At 36.6% G+C, this 22,312-nt stretch overlaps 1 protein-coding gene across 1 annotated transcript; it reads right to left on the bottom strand.

Moving 5' to 3' along the window:
- Positions 1 to 18,694: 18,694 nt before the first annotated feature.
- On the bottom strand, positions 18,695 to 20,711 carry LOC109156668 (B3 domain-containing protein Os01g0234100-like). Its single transcript, XM_019304513.1, has 5 exons — positions 20,646 to 20,711; positions 20,217 to 20,324; positions 19,813 to 20,013; positions 19,622 to 19,712; positions 18,695 to 19,149 (listed from the first exon to the last, which is right to left on the bottom strand). Exons 1-5 carry the CDS (start codon positions 20,709 to 20,711, stop codon positions 18,695 to 18,697), a joined length of 921 nt encoding a protein of 306 aa, XP_019160058.1.
- Between the last annotated feature and the right edge of the window lie 1,601 nt (positions 20,712 to 22,312).

The raw sequence follows: 22,312 nt of genomic DNA, 5'->3' as shown, positions 1-22,312 counted from the left end.
CAAGAAATTTGGCATAGATGGAAAATCCTCAGTCAAAATCCCCATGAGCACATCTCAAAAATTGAATAAAGATGATGAAGGAAAAGATGTCGAGCAAACGATGTATCGAGGGATGATTGGATCGTTATTATACTTAACCGCGAGCAGACCAGACATATCCTACTCGGTTGGCGTATGCGCAAGATTCCAATCAAAGCCCAAAGAAAGTCATCTGATTGCAACCAAGAAGATAATCCGATATCTCAAAGGAACAATCAATGTGGGATTATGGTATCCCAAAGAAGGAGATTTTACACTAACGGGTTATTCAGATGCAGATTTTGCAGGTTGTAAAATAGACCGAAAAAGTACCTCAGGGACATGCCAGTTCTTAGGGGGAAGATTGGTCTCTTGGTTCAGCAAAAAGCAAAACTCCATAGCTACGAGCACTGCCGAAGCCGAATATATTGCAGCTGGGAGTTGTTGTGCACAAATCTTGTGGATGAAGCAACAATTATTGGACTATGGGATTAAGTGCGAAAATGTTAGCATTTTATGCGATAATACAAGTGCAATCGCTATAACCCAAAATCCGGTGCTTCATTCGCGAACCAAGCATATTGATGTTCGACACCATTTTATCCGCGACCACGTCGAAAAGAAGGATTTGAAGATCGATCATATTCCCACGGAGAATCAAATTGCCGATATTCTCACAAAGCCGTTGTGTGAATCTCGTTTTGCTACTCTAAGGCATGAAATGGGAATGATCGAAATGAGCTAAGAAATTTCTAATCTCTTAATTTTTGTTAATTTTTGATACGTACTGTGCATGTGATTTATGTGTTTTAATTGGTATGTACGCATGATATATGTTTAATTGTGTACATGTTTTCGTATAATTTATATGTGCCTAAATGTGTTATAATTTTATCTTACAAAGTCTACGTACCTAAATTTTGCGATTTATTTGTATGTTACGTACGTGTGTTTAATTTGTCATGTTTTTGAAATATTTAATTTGTGTAATTTATTTGCCCAATTTGCTTATTTGAAATTAGTATGCAATTTAGGGGGAATTTTCTTTTATTTGGGTTAATTATGCTAAGTATGTGATTAAGGGGGAATTTATATGCTTAAATGGGTTATGTTGTTAAAAAAGGCTTATTCTGATGAAGTTAAATGCCCACAAAGCTTTGGATCTCAAAAGTCAAAATTGATGGCCCAATTTGCAAAGTCAACTAATTTGGGAACTTGAAATCTTTATTCTTTGCTGATATTAGGTATCTGTCAGATCAGTGGAATTTTTATCAGATAAACTTTTCAGAAAATCAGCTTTATTGAAATATGAAATTGAATTAATTTTATTTATCTAGAGCATATTTATTGGACTAATAGATTATTTCCGAGATATTTTTTATCTGATTTGCTCCAGGTTGGCGGTTATTTGAAGAACAATTTTTGGCGCCATGTACTCACAAATGGAGTATAAAAATCTGAGCTGGCAAATTTAAATCATGTAGAAGGTCGAATCTGTCCCCAAGGAGATCAAGACTCTCTCTCTACCCACTAGAGGGCAAAGGAGTAATTTTACACCCTTCACCCTCATTCCTAACGGGTAGAAAGAGAAAACCAAGAAGAACTCAAACTCTTCTCCATTCTTCCTCTCGCCGGCCGGAATTCAAGCTCAAGAAGAAGCCAAAATTTCACCTTTGCTCAAATACCCACTCTAATTTCTCTACTCTAAAATCTTCTACACACAAAAACCCATCACCCAAACCCAAAATCCTACCCAAATAACCTCTCTACACAAAAACCCATCCCTTCTTACCTTATTTTCGAACCTCACTGCCGAAATATTCACTTTTGCACCTAAAAATTTCCTAAAAATTTTTTCTACTCAAATGGATGCTCATCATGTGGAGATGGAGTCTTTCACAACCGGAGGATCAAGAAGGTCAAGCCGTGTGCTAAGCAGGATGATCCTAGATGTCAATGACTTCAACAAGCATGTGGAGAACAAGTCTATTGGGGTAAAAATTATCAACTCTCTCGAATCTAGTGGGTTGTTAAATTTTTGCACTTTTAGATATGTTGGTTTCTATAAGGATGAAGTGACCGAATTATATATGAATGCTAGAATTGAGAATGATTCTATTATTTCCATGATCAAAGGAGTTGATGTGGAAATTAATCTCGGTGATTTTCGGAGGATGTTTCACCTTGTTGAATCAAATTTGAAAGTTGAAAACCATGTGTATGATATTAATGCCGTATGGGCCGAGGTACGCGATGCAAACGCACCGCTATCTCCGAAGGTGAATGGAGTTAAAAGAGACTTGAAAAAGGATTATGGATTGTTGTTGGATATAATTCATAAGTGTGTTGAATCACGTTATCATTGCCGTGATAGATTGTCTAAGGAAAAATTGATGATTATGGATATTCTCTTGAACAATGTTTGTGTGGATTGGGGAGCTTTCATATTTGGGAGGTTGTGTGAGTCTATAAGGAAGGCCAAACCTTTAGTTGATGGATGGTTCCAACAAGAGATTGGTTACGGGTTTGCCGTTGGTGAGATTTTGAGAACCAAGAATGTAACCCTTACAAAAGCCAAACACATTACCAACCATAGCTACTTGTTTCGGCCACCCAACTCAAATGAGCCTAAAAATCCCTCCTTACCCTCAAGCCTACCTAAACCCACCCGAAAGAGAAAAACACCCAACCCTTTCCTAAATCTAAGATAATTTATCCGTGAGCCGAGTAATGAAGGTTCGAATTCTCCCGCCATGAGATCCAATGAGGAACAACATAGCCACCCAAGCTCTACACCCTTACCCACTCAAAACCCGAACCACCCGAACCACCCGAACCACCCGAACCGCCCCATTCTTGAAAGTCAAGGTTTTGAAAATAGAGTTGAGGAGAATGTTGTTGTGAATGATGTTGTTGAAGTTGGAAGTGATGATGAGACACCTACAATTGGAGCGGATTGTGTGCTCTTGGAAGAGTTTAAAAAAGCACTAGGTTGGAGATCATGGAGATTGGGAACCCATAGTATGTTGGCCGAAACAATAGGGCCAAATACTTTGGAAAATGAAGAATTTGTGTTAAGTTGGTTGGGCACAAGAGATCTGCAAAGGCTACCCGACTTTCGGTTATTAAGTCTTGTTTTTCTACCAAGCTTGCCAAGAAGAGAAGGACCGAAAAAGATGTGATGATTGAGGCTACTACCGAAGAACCATTAGGAGAATTTGATCCGAATCATATTCGCCGTGCCACCGCCATGTCTTTGATTGATACACGAAGAGGACCCGGAGAAGGATCCTTGATAAGAAATGATGAAGAAAGGCCCTTAGGATTTGATCCATATCCTGCGAATTTTGGAGATGCAAATATGAATGAAGATTTAAGCTTTGAGTCCTATTTTCCACATCCCGAAACGGAGGTTACGGGATCCATTCTTGAGGAAGGGAATGCACCAAGTCAAGGGATTTCTTTGAACTTGGATGAAACAAGGAATTTGCCAACTTTGCCTCTTTCCTATGAGTTTTATGATCAAGCAAATCCAAGACATCAACCTACTTTACTTCTTTGCTACAACACCGAAGAGGCCGAACCAAGCTTTGTTGATGCAATAATTACAACTCCACAAGATGATATTGCACATCCCTTGCCAAATTCAAGTTCACCCGTACAACATGAGCCATTGATAAATGTTCAAGCCTTAAGAGAAGAAATTGTTGGAGATGTTAAGGCAATTGTACAAGAGTCTTCGGGAGGATTGAGAACAAAGATGGACACAATGGATACAAAGCTTGATGACTTCCACAAGGAAATGGTGGATCGTGCAACACAATTATTTAATAGGCAAGCCCTATTAAAAACCGAAATTGACACGGCCAAGGAAGAGTTGAAGAGAGATGTGTTGAAGTTGTTCAATGAAATGGGAAAGCATGGGTCCGATACTACGTCGCGGCTCAAACTTTTGGAGAAACAAGTACAAGGTTTACTCACGCAATCGCGTATTCACATGGACCTTCTAGAAGGAGTGCGTGAAAGGCAAGATTCTTCCACAAAGAGCTTTCAACGTTTCATGGATGCTGCTGAAAAGGGGGAAGGATTGGCACGTCATTTTGTGCCACAAGCATATGCGCAACCCCGAGCTCCAAGAGGACCATTGGTTGAGCTAATTCGGCCAACAACACCAAGAGCTCCAAGCCGTGTAAGTATGTTGAACTACTTTAAAGAAACTCGTCCTAGCTCAAGTTCTACTTCTCTTGATGAATTGCCACCAAGGCCGATTGCTCCAATGCCACAAATGCCAAAGCCAATTGCAACAAGAATACAAAAATTGCAAGAGCTTCAAACGGAGTTCGGACATCGAAGTAACCAAATGAGTGATGGCCGAACACTTGACGAATGCATCTTTTGGCATGAAGCCGGAGTGTTGAAAGGAGATAATATAAGAGAAGCTTATGGCAACTACATCACCGGGCAAGTGACCGCACCGTATCAACACAAAGGGCTAGAGAATGATTTCAAGAAGCTAAGAGAGTTCATCAATGACAAGCTAAAGAGAAGGTAAAAATTCAAAAGACAAGTTTCATTTTTTGGTGTACAAAAATATTTTAGCTAGCACTTTTTGACATATTATATATTGCTAAGCTAAAATGGGCTTTTAATGCATGATGATATCTATTCGTACCATACTAAGTGTGTCTTAGTCATTTTATTTATTTTGTGTTTATGTCACAAGATTTTAAAATTGGACTTAGGAATTGCATGTGAGGCATATAATTGAGAAAATAAAATTGAAAGGGGGAAGAAAAATTAAAAGATAAAAATCAATACGCAACCCCGCGTTATAGTCTCAATATATGTTTAGGGTCGTCCAAAATTTAAAATCTCTAAGTCACAATTTTTGTTAAACCCGTCAATTGGCTAGTCGAAATAAAATCGATTAAAAAGAAATTTTTCAAAATTGACAAAGCCAAAATGACATGGGTATAAGTTTCGGCATCATCAAAAAGGGGGAAATTGTTAGGAATATATTGTAAATTTTGATGAGCCGAATGTATTTTTGAAAAATCAAGTAGTCCCCAATTTTATTCTATTTAAGTCAGTTTTAGTCTACGGAGTATGGTGCACCTATATCATGCAACCCATGTACAAGTCTGGAAAATCAATTTTTGATTTTCGATGTTAAGCGGGATTATAGCTTAACATAATTATGTTGCGGAGAAGTCACCAAGAACCATGCTAGAGGAGTTGGAAGAAATGCGTGTGAGCTAAGCCAAGTGATCCTTAGTTTGAATCTCAAGTGAAGCAATTTTTAAGCTTGCTTTGGAGACTAGCTTGGACCGTATGAGAGACTAACTCCACCGTATGAGAGACTAGCTTGGACCGTATAACCGTATGAGAGACTAGCTCAATGTATACGAAGACCGTATGGGAGACTAGCTTGGACCGTATAATCGTATGGGAGACTAGCTTGGAGAAGTATGAGAGACTAGCTCAATGTATACGAAGACCGTATGGGAGACTAGCTTGGACCGTATAATCGTATGGGAAACTAGCTTGGAGAAGTATGAGAGACTAGCTCAAAGTATACAAAACCGTATGGAGACTAGCTTGAAAAGGAGACTAGCCAAAATAGAGACTAGCTAGAATGGAGACTCTCTAAAATAGAGACTAGCTAGAATGGAGACTAGCTAGAATAGAGACTAGCTAAAATGGAGACTAGCCAAGGAGAGACTAGCTAAGGAAAATGCACAAGTCTCACAGAAGCCATGCACCATATGGAGAAACATACCAAGTATGGTGGACTAAGCTTGAAATTCGAAACAGAGCATCTCACCATGAACAACAGTGGAGTTTTTACAGAGGTTCCAGTATATTATTCTACAAGGATCATGAAGGAGAAAATATCTGATATATTTTCATCTGAACATCAAGTTTTTACGGTGGAACCGGAGACGCTCAAAGAAGGCTGATTTGCGGAGAAATAATTTTATACTCAAGCAAGAATCAGCAGTTAAATTATTTGATCAACTTGACATGTTAGAGCATTTATGAAGGAGAAGAAAATCAAGCACGCCGCGCCGAACTTATTCAAATTTTGGAGGCTACAAAATTCAAGACACGGCAACGGGCAATTTATTCAAATCATCTGACAAAAAGGAGAAATGACATCTACCTACAATTGCAGATCAAGTTGACAAAATTATCAGATCAACTACAATTCAAAATGGACGATCAAGATCGAAAGTTGATCAACGGGCAAATAGCTTTCTTTGGCTATAAATTGTCCAAGCAGACTTGAAGACAAGTAGAGATCGAATGACTTGAATCACGAACAAGAGCAGTATACAAACTCAAAGAATATCCAATCAATCATCAAGTCATGTATTGAGCTATACACGATAAAATTCAAGTCTGAGTGAGAGAGAAATTTTATTTCTTTGTAATATTCTCTACTGAGTGTAGAAAGAGGGCGGAGTAACTAGAGAGAGTGAAAAACCCTGGTTGAGTGTAGCTTTGTGCGTAGCACTCGTGGTGAAGGGCAGAGTAACAAGAGGAGCTTGTGAAAACCCTTGGAAGACGTAGCTTTGTGCGTAGTTCTCATGGTGTAGGAGTACAGCTTGGTGCGAAGTACTCGGGGAGGCGGAGTAACAAGAGGAGCTTGCGAAAAACCTTGGAGGAGTGTAGCTTTGTGCGAAGCACTCGAAGAAGTGTCGTTGGGCACTTATTCACTATTGTATCTGGGTGATCGAAGAATAGTGAATTTCCTCCTTGAAGTGAAAGGAGAAGAGTGGACTAGGAGGATTACACCACCTCTGAACCACTATAAATCTCTCTCTCTATTTACTTACTGCTCATATATTTTGTGCATGCTTATTCTAACTGCGAACTAACCCGATTACGATTTATCGCGTATCTTTATCTGTCTGGGTTTGATAGTTCCCACGTATGCATGCGAGCCAAACTTTACGTACATCATCCTTGAACCATATCAAGTGTTTCTAACGTGTTGCATGTTTAGAATATCTCTTTGAGCACCGCACTAATTAAGCATAACACTTTACCGTCACTTATTCCGCTTCACACTCTAAGTTGTTTATCTTGTTAATGCTTGTTACTTAGTGTTGAAATTACCAAAGTGTTATTTGCCTTGTGTGTTTTCGAAGAAAGTTTGAAAAGTTAGAGAAGTCTATTCACCCCCCCTCTAGACTTCTCGCCACCCTTTCGGGACCAACAAGTGGTATCAGAGCGGTTGTCTATTTGAGTCAATTTTGACTGCTAGATAGATCTCAAAATCTTCAAGATGAAGAGAGATATGGCTCTTGCTCAAAATTTGCTTTTCTCACTTGATAAATTTGATGATTGGAAAATACGTATGCAGGTGCACTTATCTGCTTTAAATGACGAAATGTGGGAAGTCATCGCAAATGGTCCTATCCAAATTATGGAAGCCAATACTGCTACTCCACGAGATCCAGATGCTCCACGATATATTCCAAAGCCAAAAATGGAGTGGACAAAGGAAGATAGAGGGCGAAATAATTTGGACAACATTGCCAAAGATATTTTGTTCAAAGCGGTCGATGACACCATATTCCCAAAGATTCGAAAGTGCACCACAGCAAAAGAAATATGGGATACTCTCATTAGTATCGGTGAAGGCGATGAACAAGAAAAAGACAACAAACTAACCATTGCCATGAAGAGGTTCGAAGATTTCAAAATGCTACCGAACGAAAGCATCACCGACATGGAAGCTCGATTAATCAAAATTCTTGGAGAAATCACGGATCTGGGAAAGACCATTACCCAGAAAGAAATATCGCTCAAAGTGTTACGCGGACTACCTACAAATTGGGATATGAAGGTGACCGCAATGCGCGATCATAGAGATCTAAGGACATTATCTACGGATAAACTCTTTAGTGATCTTAAGGCGTATGAGTTCGAAATGAAGACACGAGTTGAGGAAGGACGTGAAGAACGAACATCCGCATTGATGGCCGAACAACCTTCAACATCAAGGTCAGTCGCAAATAATGATTTTTTATCTGACGAACAATTTTCTCTATTTGTTAGGAAATTCAAGAAGTTCATGCGAAAGAACAAAGGATCACCACAAGGAAATTTCTTTCGAGAAAATAGAAGATCAAGAAGGGAACCGGTCGAAGACAACACAAACGTGTGAGCCTTAATCTTGTCCGTTTATTTTTATTTTTAACGGATCAGATGTGGTGCTCTTTGAAACCACATGCGATTTATTTGTATTAAGTTAGGGGGTATTTTTGTCTTTTGAAGCTATGTTCATTATGTAAAGTAATTATGCGGAGCTGGTTTTGGGGCGTGTGCAGAGATAAATTAGGACATTATTTTTCTCTCACATTGCCGCTTCTTCATATGGTCTTTGCCTGTCTTCTCGCTTGGACCATCCTCTCATCTTCCTCGACAAGCTTTATCTTTCTTCGCTTAAATTAGGGTTTGCAGGTTCCAAGGCCGATTTTGCTTTGTGTTGAATCGTCGTTCTTCATGGCTAGTTCAAGGTCGAGGCGATCTAAGCGACTCAGGGCGTGTTCGCTCAATCCCCTTCCAGGTTTTCCATTTTTTTGGCACTCTTTTGCTTTGCTCGCATGGTTTTATTTGTTTTTGCAGTTATCTTTTGTGTTTCCGATTGGGATAGCAAGTTCGTCCCTTTGTTGTGGGCTTGTCGTTTCGTGATTTTGTTTTTCTATGGGATTTTTTTAGGGGGGTTTTTCCGCCGGTAGGGGGGTTTGTGCTTTTGTGTTGTTTGGCGGTTGTTCCTGAGGGGGGATGTCGGCGGTGGGTATGGAATTACAGTGGGTTCAGAAGACCCATCCATAGACAACAGTCCTTTTTCTCGTGAGGTCTAAGGTATTTTGATCCATCTCTATCCTTGCATTAAGAGTAATCTTGGGACAATACTCCATCTTATTTAAACATTGGACAAGGTTCATATCAACTTGGTATCAGAGCCTAGGTTTATCTCATAATTAGTACAAATTTGGTTCCGGTCATATATCATAACCTTTGCAAATTTGTTTCCTTAAGTTATTAAATAATAATTATTATACAAAGTTTAGGATTGTCAGAATTATGGAGAGGGTTTAATAAGAATAATTAGTATTATTAAGGGTGAGTACTTATTTTGTTTATTATTATTATTATTATTATTGGTAAGTAATTATTATTATTAAATTATTATTAGACAATGTTCAGGATTGTCAGAATTATGGAGTACTTATTTTGTGTATTATTATTATTGGTAAGTATTATATAGTAGTGAGGAAATAATGTAAATAAGGTAATAGCATTATTATTATTATTATTATTATTATTATTATTATTATTATTATTATTATTATTATTATTATTATTATTTTTATTATTTTTATTTTTTTTATTATTATTTATTATTATTATTATTATTATTTATTATTATTATTATTATTATTATTATTTTTATTATTATTATTATTATTATTATTATTATTATTATTATTATTATTATTATTATTATTATTATTATTATTATTATTATTATTATTATTATTATTATTATTATTATTATTATTATTATTATTATTATTATTATTATTATTATTATTATTATTATTATTATTATTATTATTATTATTATTATTATTATTATTATTATTATTATTATTATTATTATTATTATTATTATTATTATTATTATTATTATATTATTATTATTATTATTATTATTATTATTATTATTATTATTATTATTATTATTATTATTATTATTATTATTATTATTATTATTATTATTATTATTATTATTATTATTATTATTATTATTATTATTATTATTATTATTATTATTATTATTATTATTATTATTATTATTATTATTATTATTATTATTATTATTATTATTATTATTATTATTATTATTATTATTATTATTATTATTATTATTATTATTATTATTATTATTATTATTATTATTATTATTATTATTATTATTATTATTTATTATTATTATTATTATTATTATTATTATTATTATTATTATTATTATTATTATTATTATTATTATTATTATTATTATTATTATTATTATTATTATTATTATTATTATTATTATTATTATTATTATTATTATTATTATTATTATTATTATTATTATTATTATTATTATTATTATTATTATTATTATTATTATTATTATTATTATTATTATTATTATTTTATTATTATTATTATTATTATTTATTATTATTATTATTATTATTATTATTATTATTTTTTATTATTATTATTATTATTATTATTATTATTATTATTATTATTATTTTTTATTATTATTATTATTATTATTATTTTATTATTATTATTATTATTATTATTATTATTATTATTATTATTATTATTTATTATTATTATTATTATTATTATTATTATTATTATTATTATTATTATTATTATTATTATAGAGGTAGAGGTAGAGGTAGAGGTAGAGGTAGAGATGTGTCAATGTTATCCAAAAGTTAAGAATTTGGATCATTTGATTGCATTAAACATGTGGGCTTCCACTTTGACTGCTTAAATGGTGAAATTAATTATATTCTTGGGCCAATGAAATATGTCAATCATTAATATGTAGACCATAGTTCAAATAATTTTGTGGAACATAAATAAAAAGTACATTATTTGAAAATACACTGTTTGAGTACGGAAAGTACATTATTTTGTATATTATCAAATAATGTACATAGAATACAAGAATAATGTACTTTTAGTATAGTAAAAATGTACATTGTATTCAGAGAAAATACATTATTTGAGTATTGAAAGTACATTATTTTGTATAATGTACACTCAGTACACAAATAATGTAATTTTAATATATTTAAAACGGAGTTTTTTTATGGTCCACAAAAAAATTACCTAATCTACTACACCATTAAAATAATTTCCTCGAAATTCGACTATTGTTTGTGTGACCCATATCCCGAAACCCTAAGTCTCTACCTATTTGGGTATCTCACTTTCGATTTTAAGCTATTTCCTAAATTACATACCTTGTCTGTCGCTCTCTCCTCAACGAGAACGTGCCATCAGCCCACCACCGGACGTCTATTTGCTCCACTCCATCGTCAAATCGACGCCTTCCATCACCGACTCATCACAAATTTCATTTTCAATCGGTGATACTCCGGCGCTTTGATTTTCCATCGGTGACTCTCCATCGCTCCGATTTTCCTTCTGCAACTCTTTGTCACTCCGATTTTCTATCGTCGAGTCTCTATTGTATTGATTTTTCATCGAAAACTAATTGTTGCTTTGATCATCCATCATCAGCTCTCCATTCCTTCGATCTTTCATCAGAGATTTTCTACTTCTTCAATCTTCCACCGACGGCTCTCTATTGCTTTGATCTTCCATTTCAACTTATCGTTGCTTTGATACACTATCGCTGACTCTCTACTGCTTCAATTTTCATCTCCGACTCTCTACTACTTTTGCAGCCCATTTCTACTACTTGTTTGAGCCTTTTACCCCTACATCGAGCTAATTTAAATCTTTTTGTAGTTTTTGTGTTTGTAATAATATAGAGAATAAATGTATTGAAAGTGTAGAATGAGTAAAACATAATTCAAATAGGCCTCTCAATTAATTAGTTGCTTATTACACTAATTGCCCTATATATTTTCTCAAATCTCATTTCTCTTGATCACTCACTCCTGGTGTAGGGTGTCTTCCAGCTCATTCCTTAATTTCTTTTACAAGTGTCCCAGCCCATTACGGGGATTTAGAAGGATTTTCCTTGCGGTCCCCAAGTAACCGTATTAAAAGCGGGGCATGATCCGATGCAACCCTTGGCAAGTGCTTCACCGCCGCATCCGGGAAATTGACTCGCCATTCAGTATTACACAAAGCTCGGTCTAGACGGGCTCCTTTGATTTGGTCACTCGAACCGTCTTTAACCCATGTCAGGTTAGGACCCGTATACCCCAGGTCAATCAGGCCCTCATCCTGGATCCAGGTGACGAAATCCGCGCTTCTTTGGGACGAGAAGGACCTGTAATTTGCCGTCTCATCCTTAGAGGTGACCGAATTGAAGTCACCAACCACGAGCCAGGGTCCTCGCGGGCCCCTTTATGATTGTGACAAATCTTGCCAAAGTCTGCGTCTAAGATTGTGAGCTGGGCTTCCATACACCGGAGCGAATACCCAGGGTAGTTGGCCGCTTTGAGTGACCTGCAAAAGAATGAATTGCGGGTGAGTAAAAAGAATCGAGATATGGACCGGGTCTTTCCATAAAACCCAGATGCCTCCACTGAAGCCCACAGCCTCCACTCGAACCCAATCCGAGAACCCGAACATAGAGCAGATTTTATTTGCCTGTGATCCCGAAACTTTTGGCTCGAATAATCCAAGAACGCTAGGCTTATAAACCTGCAAAAGGAATTTGAGGGCGCGATGGAATGGCTTTCCACTCGCCCCTTGACAGTTCCAGAGCATAAGATCCATAAAACAAAAAAGGGAAGAAGAGAAAAAAAAACCAGAAAGCCCACAGAAACACAATAACAATAAGACAAATCACAAAAAGTAAACAAAAAAAGAACCTCAAAGGCCAAGACTGGCCTCCTCTCCTCCACCCCTCGCGTCCTGAGTCGCCCTCTGCATCCACCCGTTCTGGAGGATCGGTGTGGTGTTCTTTAGTATGCTGCCAAACGGGTGACGGCAGGTCCCCAATCAACTCACCCGCAAAAACTCTTGACGAGTGAATGATCAGTCCACCTTGCTCACCCCTAACAATGGTGTGCTCATCTTCTTCTGCTGCCCGCCTGGTTCCAATTCGACCACCTCCCCGGGCCCTTGTGATTGCGTCCCTTCTGGCTACCTGTGCTCGACTCATCCCAGCTGTTTCATTTAGGATCTGCTTCTCAACTGCGACTACATTTGGCCTCCTAGTGCTACCACTCCCGTTCGACCCACTTCGGACACCCCGCTTGTCCTCCATCACAAAAGATGGTTGTCCGTTGAGATCTGCCTCGTCGACTCCTGCTGGCAACTCTGCCTCTTGCGGTTCCCTGTTCTCCTCCTCTTCCACAGCAAGCGGTCCAAATCTCGAGTGTTGTATCCCACCATTTTTTCCCGCGACCACATCCCGACGTCCCTCCTCTGGAACCCGCGGCGGTCGTGCTGTCTGTCTGGGTCCAGCTCTCGATCTCCTCCCAGGGGCAATCATCCACGCTCCGAAGGGCTCCGCGCCAATGATAATCCCACCCTTCGCTTCAGCGGCGTGGGTTCTGACCTCCTTTGGCTCTTCGTTGTTGTTCCCAGAATCTGGCCTGGCCCGGGCAAGCCTCAGGGCTGTGGCCATAAACTCCACAAGAAAAACATACCATATGGATTCCTTCATAAGATACTGATCTTACGCGGCCTTTGTATGTGAACTTCGATATCAAAGGCTTCGTGATATCAACTTCGATGCATATTCTAGCAAACATTCCCTTGGAGACCTGGCTCGTCGCTTGATCAACCCGAATCGTTCGTCCCACCTTGTTGCCTAACTTCCTGAGAAAAATCAAACTATAATACTCAGCAGGTAAACAAGGGATCCGAATCCATACCAGAACCTTCTCCGTGACATCCGAGAAGTGATCAAAATCAGACACCCATGGTTTCACGATTAGGTAGTGATCCATGATCATCCATGGACCTTCAAACATCGCATGCTCCAAGTCTTCCACAGCCCCAAATCTGACGATGAAATACCCATTGTCAATGGCAATCAAGTCCATCGTCCCGCGCGGCTTCCACATGGAGGTAAGGCGGCGTAGCAGATATGCATAGCCCACAGTCCTTCCCATCACCTTGATGATCAATGCCTTGCGCCATGGAGCTCTGATTTCCCATACCTCTGCCCGCGTTAAGTGGATGGTGGGGCAAAACGGATCATCGTGTTCCTCGTCGGATGAATCGTCGTCACTTTCCTCGTCCAACGTCTCCTCTTCTATGCATCTGGTCTGGTCCGCCTGTCCAGAGACCATCGCTGCGTATGTCCAAGGAGAAGGCTCCGGTACCTGCGTTAAAGAAACGGGCGTTACCGGGAGAACAGAGTCGCTTACGTGCGTTACCTGCATGGTTGGTTCGTCATTCTCCATCAACTCCTCCATCGGCGTTTCCGGGACCTCGCCAATCTCGCCCTGAGCCGGTTGTACCGACGATCCCGCATCCATATCGACGTTTTTCTTAGCCTTCTTCGTACTCTGTTCTAAGAGGTCTCGATCTTCCTCAGATCGGATATCGTTTCTCCGATCGGCTCCATCGTACCATAGTCCAGTGTTCTTTGTTTGCACAAATTAGCCACTAATGAATTACAATAGCCATTCACATTAAAACAATTTTCCTGACTAATTTTGCCAAAATCATCCACTACTTCATACATGGTTTATCAACTAATCTTAGGGTTGGGGTTTAGCCTTTTGGAAGAAAGGTTTATCAACTAATACAATAATTATAATCAGAAAAAAAAAAAAAAGCAATTGTAATGCGCCCGTTGGGCGCTATGTTGCCTTTCACGTGAGATTCCAGCTGCTATTCAATTTGGTGGGGCCCATGATCAAAACCCCTTCTTGCCGGAGGTCCTCAGTTGTTCGCTCTCTTCGATCACTTTCTCACCGCCACATCACTCAATTTTCTCACAGACCACACTAAAATCCACTAATGTGGACGGCTTAATGAGGAGAGGCCAATAGGAAATATGTAGTGCCAGCTTCAATCTCCTAACGCTCCAAACATAGCTTCACCAGCATGGCATCCCGTGCAATCATTGTAATTTCAACATCTATTTAACATGTTATGATAGATTTTTTAACCTTTTAGGTTGAATCGATATATACATGTTATAACATTGTTTAATAAATTGTTTTTAGTATAAGTTTATGGATTGTAACATGTTTATTGAACATGTAATGTTCATGTCAAAGAGATAAATTGCGATACATATGTCTCAACACAACATGAATGCATGTTAATTAGTATGACATGACGTACTTTAAATAAGTTAATTGGGATAACAGATTAAGGAACATTTGGTTTAAGTATTGTGTTCAAAATCTCATATTAGTCTTGTTTGGTTTGTAAAAGTGCGAGATCTTAAAAAGTAATGTGAGATTTTTAAGAATTAATGATTTTTTTATTAGTATTATATTAATTAATTTTCAAATTCTTTGATATCACATTCCGATCCTTTCCGATCCTTTCAATGACTACAAGTTCTTTGGTTGGTGAGAAATCAAGGAGTTGAACCCGATTAGGTCTTGTGTTAACTAGTGCCCGAATGCTAATCTTTCTGAGTTAGTCCATAGAGATTGTATAGAGTGTCGGTTTGCCCGTAGCGACTAATTTGGTTGTTTTGTTTTCTGAGGCTTCGCTCTTCCCTTTGTTAAAAAAAATGACTACAAGTTCTTTAATTCAAGTTTTTTATTATCTGGTGGAGCCTTTAATGTGTTTTACCTCCTTTAAAGTGCGTGTGTATATATTTCACAATTGTAAAATTATCTTGTGTAGGCCCGTTATGAATGGTCCGTATATATGGTCCTAGATACAAGAATTTTGGCTTACCAATTGATCCTTACCTCAGAGCCTTGGTATTAAATCCAAGTTTCTTAAGTGGTAATAATTTTGTTTGTATATTTTTAAATTACATCGATGTAGGGGGTAAAAGGCTCAAACAGGTAGTAAGAAGTAGAGAATCGACAATAATGAGACGGCCGCACGATCGTCACACGGGAGGAGTCTGCTGCACTGATTCTAGAAGATGAAAGGTAAACTTGTGTATTTAAAATTGAGAATGGATTTGCCTTGATTTCTTTAGCGTACTACACCAGCTATTGCAATATATTAACAAATTCCCTACAAATTAGCCACTAATGAATTACAATAGCCATACACATTAAAACAATTTTCCTAATCTACTAATTTTGCCCAAATCATCATCCGCTAGCTACTTCATACTCAGTTTATGTTAATACAATATATTCATGTTATAACATATATATGCATGTTATAACATATATAAAATTATTTAATAAATTGTTGTTGTATAAGTTTATGGATTGTAACATGTTTATTAAACATGTTATGTTCATGTCAAAGAGATATTTTGCGATACATATGCATGTCTCAACACAACATAAATGCATGTTAATTAATGACATGACCTACTTTAAACAAGTTAATTGGGATATAATAGATTTAGGAACATTTGGTTTAAGTTATGTGTTCAAAATCGATCTCATATTAGTATTGTTTAATTTGGTTTGTAAAAGTGCGAGATCCTAAAATGCAATGTGAGATTTTTAAGAATGATTTTGTTATTAGTATTATATTATTTTTCACATGCTTCGATATCACATTCCGATCCTTTCAATGACTACAAGTTCTTTAATTTAAGTTTTTTTTTAATTATCCGGTGGTGCCTTTAATGTGTTTGACCTCTTTTAAAGTGTGTCTGCGTGTGTGTATATATTTCACAATTGGAAAATCATCTTGTGTAAGCCTGTTATGAATGGTTTGTATGATCCTAGATACAAGAGTTAATACCTATTTTGGTCCCTCGACTATTAGATAATGCACAATTTAGTCTCATACTATTAAAAGTTTCCAATTTAGTCCTCTAACTTGTAAATCATACCGAATTTGGTCCTCCGTTACAATTGTCATCCATCCACCGTTATAAGAGGGGCAAAAACGTCCTTTTATCTAATAGGCGAGGGACCAAAATGGGTATTAACTCTTATTATCTAATAGTCCAGGGACCAAAATGGGTATTAACTATTATTATTATTATTATTATTATTATTATTATTATTATTATTATTATTATTATTATTATTATTATTATTATTATTATTCTTATTATTATTGTTATTATTATTGTTATTGTTATTATTATTGTTGTTATTGTTATTGTTATTCTTATTGTTATTATTATTATTATTATTATTATTATTATTATTATTATTATTATTATTATTATTATTATTATTATTATTATTATTATTATTATTATTATTAGTGGGACAATGTCTCCTGCCATCATATTCCTACTTATTATTTTAAAAATTAAAATGTACCACAAAAAATCATGCGCCCTTCCTCCATTTTTTTTTTCTCTCTTGGGACCTACAAAAAATCACTATCTCTCAGGAGTTCAAAATGCACACTCTCTCTCTCTCATTCTTCTCTATCCTCCAACTCATATTGGACCCCACAAAAAATCATAGAAGGGTTTGCTCCTTACCTTAGAGCAAGGATTTTGGCTTACCAATTGATCCTTACCTTAGAGCCTCAGTATTAAATCCAAGTTTCTTAAGTGGTAATAATTTTATTTGTATATTTTTAAATTACGTTGATGTAGGGGTAAAAGGCTCAAACAGGTAGTAGAAGTGGGATCGAAACACAAAAGTAGTAGAGATCAGAGTCCAGGATGAAAAAATTGAAGCAGTGGAGAGTTAGCGATGGTGGATCAAAGCAACGAAGAGTTGAAAAGGAAGATCAAAGCAGTAGAGAGCCAGCACTGGAAAATCGAAGAAGTGTGAATCTGTGATGAAAGATTGAAGAAGTAGAGAATCGACGAGGAGACGGCCGCACGGTCATCGCACAGAAGGGGTGTATCATGAGACGGCAGCACGACCGCAGTGGAGATTTAGCGATGGTGGATCAAAGCATCAAAGAGTTGAAAATGAAGATCTAATTGAAGCAATAGAGAGCTGGAAATGGAAGATCAAAGAAGCAGAGGATCTGTATGTGATAAAAGATCGAAGAAGTAGAAGAGCGACAAAGAGTTGTTTTTAGGAATATCGGAGCGACGGAGAGTCGCCGATGGAAAATCAAAGCACTGGAGTTTCGCCGATTGAAAATGAAAGTTGTAATGAGTCGGTGATGGAAGGCGTTGATTTGACGATGGAGTGAAGCAAATAGACGTCCAGTGGTGAGCTAACGGCACGTTCTCGTTGAGGATAGAGCGACATACAGTAAGGTATGAAATTTAGGAAATAGCTTAAAATAGAAAGTGAGATGCCCAAATATGTAGAGGCTTAGTGTTTCGGGGTATGGGTCACACAAACAATGCTCGAAATTAGATGAAATTCTTTTATTGGCCTGGTGCAGTATATTAGGCAATTTTTTTGTGGACCATAAAAAATTACATTTTTGTATGTGATAAAAGATCGAAGAAGTAGAGAATCGACAATGAGACGGCCGCACCGTCGTCGCACGGGAGGGGTGCATCATGAGACGACAGCACGATCCTCGCACAGGATGAGTCGGTTGGACTTGATCAAGATTCTATATCTATATATAAAAGAAATTCTAGAAGAGGAAAGAAAAACTTGTGTCTTTAAAATTCCCAACAAATTAAATTAGCCACTAATGAATTAGATACAACAGCCATACATTGAAGCAACACTACAGAAGAAGGGTTTTCACTTTTCACCAATCAGCACTCGCAACATTCTTGAAAACCTCTTGTACCCTCTCCCCGCCGCTGGGTGCCTGGATCTCCTCATCCAAATTCTTAATCACCACACTCACCTTTGACACCATGTACAGGAGATGTTTCATCTCAGCTTCAGCTATGGCTTTTTCTTTCTCTTTTCCGGCAACAATTTCGGCCGCCTCGCATAGCCTAATCAGCTCGCTTATCCTGCCGCGCAAGAACCCCTATTAGAGTTCTGTCCCATACTTCCAAAACATCACGGCCCGTTGCGAGCGTGGAAGCTTTGATGCCATCGGCGATTTTCACAGTTTCTGTTATTGCCCCGGCGATTAGCGTGTAGTTCAACCCAGGCTCTTCAAGCTCATGACGATACGCGTTGCGACTGCGGCACATCTCATAGTACTTGAGCCTTGTATCTTCGGAGATCTCAGAATCTATGTTTATGTTGTTGACAACAACCTTAAAATCCTCGAAGTTTTTCACTTGTGAAAACTCAACCACATTCTCTGCAGATAAGTGGTCTGAGGTAGAGACTTGTCTCTCCAGATTGTCACCTTCATGCTGTATTCTGGTTAACTGATCTGCAGCATCTTCAATTCTCAACACATTTTCCTCAATATCATCACCTTCCAGCAGTAAACCCTCTGGAATAACAGAAAAAGTTATGCATATATGCTTCAGTCCTAATGAATATTATATATGTTGGTTTGTGCAAGTTGGCATAGTTTGGTTGGATGGATGGATGAATAACTAGAAATTGTTAGTGAATGAGTGCCTAATATAAAGCCTATATTGATGAGATATAAAATATACTAATATATTCTTCAGAATAATACCAATATATCAGCCAATTAATGACCCGACTGTCTCAAATGGGAGGTCATGTGTGCTTTAGTCTTAGTGGGGGTGATATTGACTTTTTGTAATAGATTTAGAGAGTAGATATGATGAACAGAACGATACTACATTTTAACAGAGTCAGTAGCACTCAAATGCAGGTCTACCGTTGATGAGGCAATATAATGTAACACAACTGAGAGGACATCAATTAGGTTTTTTGTAGTCTTTATTCAAATAATGCAGAAGAAACAAGCTAAGGAAAACATACATACATACCAGTTGCAATTGGGTGTGCATAATGACTTAAATCCAAAAGGCTGATAGCACCGGCAATATTTGCCGAGTCATTTGCCCGAACAATGTACACCTAAAACAAGGAAAAGGAGTAAAAATGAGGTTAATTCTTTGAAGGCTGAAGATAAGTTGAAAAACTAGGACACTGATAGGCTATGGATGGGGTTACCTACCTTAAGCTTGAGAGGTTGGATTAGCTGAAAAACTACAACATCCCCGGGAACCAAGTTGTGTTGGAGGGAAAATCCTCTCCATCCACCACTCAGGCCATGCTTCTCAATAAGGTACTTGGTCTCTGTTTCTCTTCCATTTTCATCCACCAAAATAATAGCAGTATCATGGTTTGGCAGATGACAAGTCACAAGTGCAGAAATCTTTTGGCAGACCCTATCAGATCAGATCATTATATTATATTATATTATATTTGAGAATGATGGCACAGTGATAAGCATGCTTAGATTACTTGATTTAACCTAATTAACACTAAATTAAAGAGATATGATTAATTATGTGGGCAGGGCTTACCAACCAAAATTCACTAGTAGTATGAGAATGGAGCAAGAACTTAATTGACTACACTAGGAAATTGAGGTGAAAGATTTGCTTGAAGTTCTCGACCTCTCCTCATAGCTATGGAGTTTTCATCAACACACCCATACTCCCTCCTACAACCTTCACCTTTAGCCTGCTCAATCAAATAGTGCGGGCCAAGTAAGCATCAGGAAGTTGCAGAACCTCAAATGAATCAATTTGGCACAAGGAATAATACAACATCAACAGTCCTTATACTAGCCAAAACATATATACACTCTCAAAATATCTTATTTCGTCAAAGTAAGTTGTGTTATTAACTTAATTACAACCAACACTAATCCCATCATTCCTCAATAGTAAGCTAATAAGGTAGTAAGAGGAAGTGTATGTAGTGCAAGAAGGGTATTCAGTCTTATTATATGCATCAAACTTCAAAATTAAACAACAATGGCCTATGAGTATATATGTTTACCTGAACCTTCTTGGGAGTAGGAGACCTTCTCTTGATCACCTTCTTATTGGCAGCCAATGGATTCATCTTCTTAAACGATCATAAAAGACCTTTCGGTTGGTAATCATAAGATTACAAGTTAATCAGATAAGTATTTTGTTTTTTGAGATGCAAAGATAAGTATTATTTGCTTCATACAATAAATATTAAGAAAACATCCTAAAATAACATGTCAATATGTTGAGAGTTTGGATGGATATTTTAAGTTGAAGAGTAATATTATATTGGTGAACATCATTAAAATTTAAAATTTTTGATTAAAATTATTACAATATGCAAAGGTTTGATTTTTAAATTTTGTTCATTTTTTTTACAGTAATGTATGGGAAAAGTATATTATTAGTCTCTAGTTATAGTGATTAGTGGTTTCAATCCATAGTTGTTAGTATATAGTCCTTAATTTTTGTTAACCATGTTATGGTTTAAGCCTCCAAAGTTAAACAATTAAGGAATAAATCACTAACTTATACCAACAAATTGAGATTATTAACTATGATAACTTTTACATAAGAAGAAAGAAAGATCTTATATATACTTATATTAAACATTCTTAAAATTGAAGAAAAAAAACAAAATGTTGATATTTCCAGTTATGTTAACACAGCGCTTAAAACAATTCCAATTTAATTTGTAACAAGGAGAAATACTTGACTATATCCATCATACATATGAACGCACACAACACAAGCATAATTGTCATCAATTGTTGTACCAAAGAAGAGAGATTTTTGGAAGGTTCGAGAACACAATCAAGAAAGCAATTTTTATTTTTATTTTTTTTAAATTTTTTGATGTATAAGACATGAAAAAAAATAGTATGTAAGATAAGAATGATATGTTTTTTTATATTTAATAACCTAAGGAAACAAATTTGCAAAGGAAACAAATTTGTACGGATTATGAGATAAATTAAACCTAGGCTCTGATACCAAATTGATATGAACCTTGTCCAATGTTCAAATAAGATGGAGTATTGTCCCAAGATTACTCTCAATGCAAGGATAGAGATGGATCAAAATACCTTAGACCTTACGAGAAAAGGACTGTTGTCTATGGATGGGTCTTTTGAACCCACTGAAATTCCATACCCACCGCCGACATCCCCCCTCAAGAACAACCGCCACACAATACAAAAGCACAAACCCCCCCTACCGGATGAAAACCCCCCCAAAAGAAAAACCCCATAGAAAACCAAAATCACGAAATGAAAAGCCCACAACCAAAATCACGAAATCACGAAAACCAATTTTGGTCCCACGAGTATTAGAAAAATGACGATTTTCGTCCACATGTTTAATTTCCACCAATTTTCATCCACGACTATTGTTTTAGTACCAATTTTAATCCATGACTATTATTTTATTACCAAAATTTATCATGTCGGTCACTCATCTATTTAAAACAATAGGTATTTTAGTACGAAATACCTTGACCAGCTATGGAGAATCCGGTACTACAACCAATGACGTGAAGGGTTTGACGGTACTAGGAGAATTCGGCTGGACTGCGATTTTACCGAGAAGAACTGCGACTTTGGGATAAGAATACCAAACATGCACAGGGAAAGAAAGAGACTATACAGATTTCGAAACGGAAACAAATTAAATGCGCGTGCAAATTTACTCCCC

The sequence above is a fragment of the Ipomoea nil genome, unplaced genomic scaffold, assembly GCF_001879475.1.
Source record: "Ipomoea nil cultivar Tokyo-kokei standard unplaced genomic scaffold, Asagao_1.1 scaffold2752, whole genome shotgun sequence".
Classification (NCBI taxonomy): Eukaryota; Viridiplantae; Streptophyta; class Magnoliopsida; order Solanales; family Convolvulaceae; genus Ipomoea; species Ipomoea nil.
This window is presented reverse-complemented; position numbering and strand designations above follow the sequence as displayed.

Excerpts from the sequence above, each read along its gene's own strand:
- LOC109156668 (XM_019304513.1), bottom strand. The coding sequence starts at position 20,711 with ATGAATCCATTGGCTGCCAATAAGAAGGTGATCAAGAGAAGGTCTCCT. Across the intron at positions 20,325-20,645 it reads CTACTCCCAAGAAGGTTCAG|GCTAAAGGTGAAGGTTGTAG; the intron begins GTAAACATATAT and ends TTGATTGAGCAG. Across the intron at positions 19,713-19,812 it reads TCCAACCTCTCAAGCTTAAG|GTGTACATTGTTCGGGCAAA; the intron begins GTAGGTAACCCC and ends TCCTTGTTTTAG.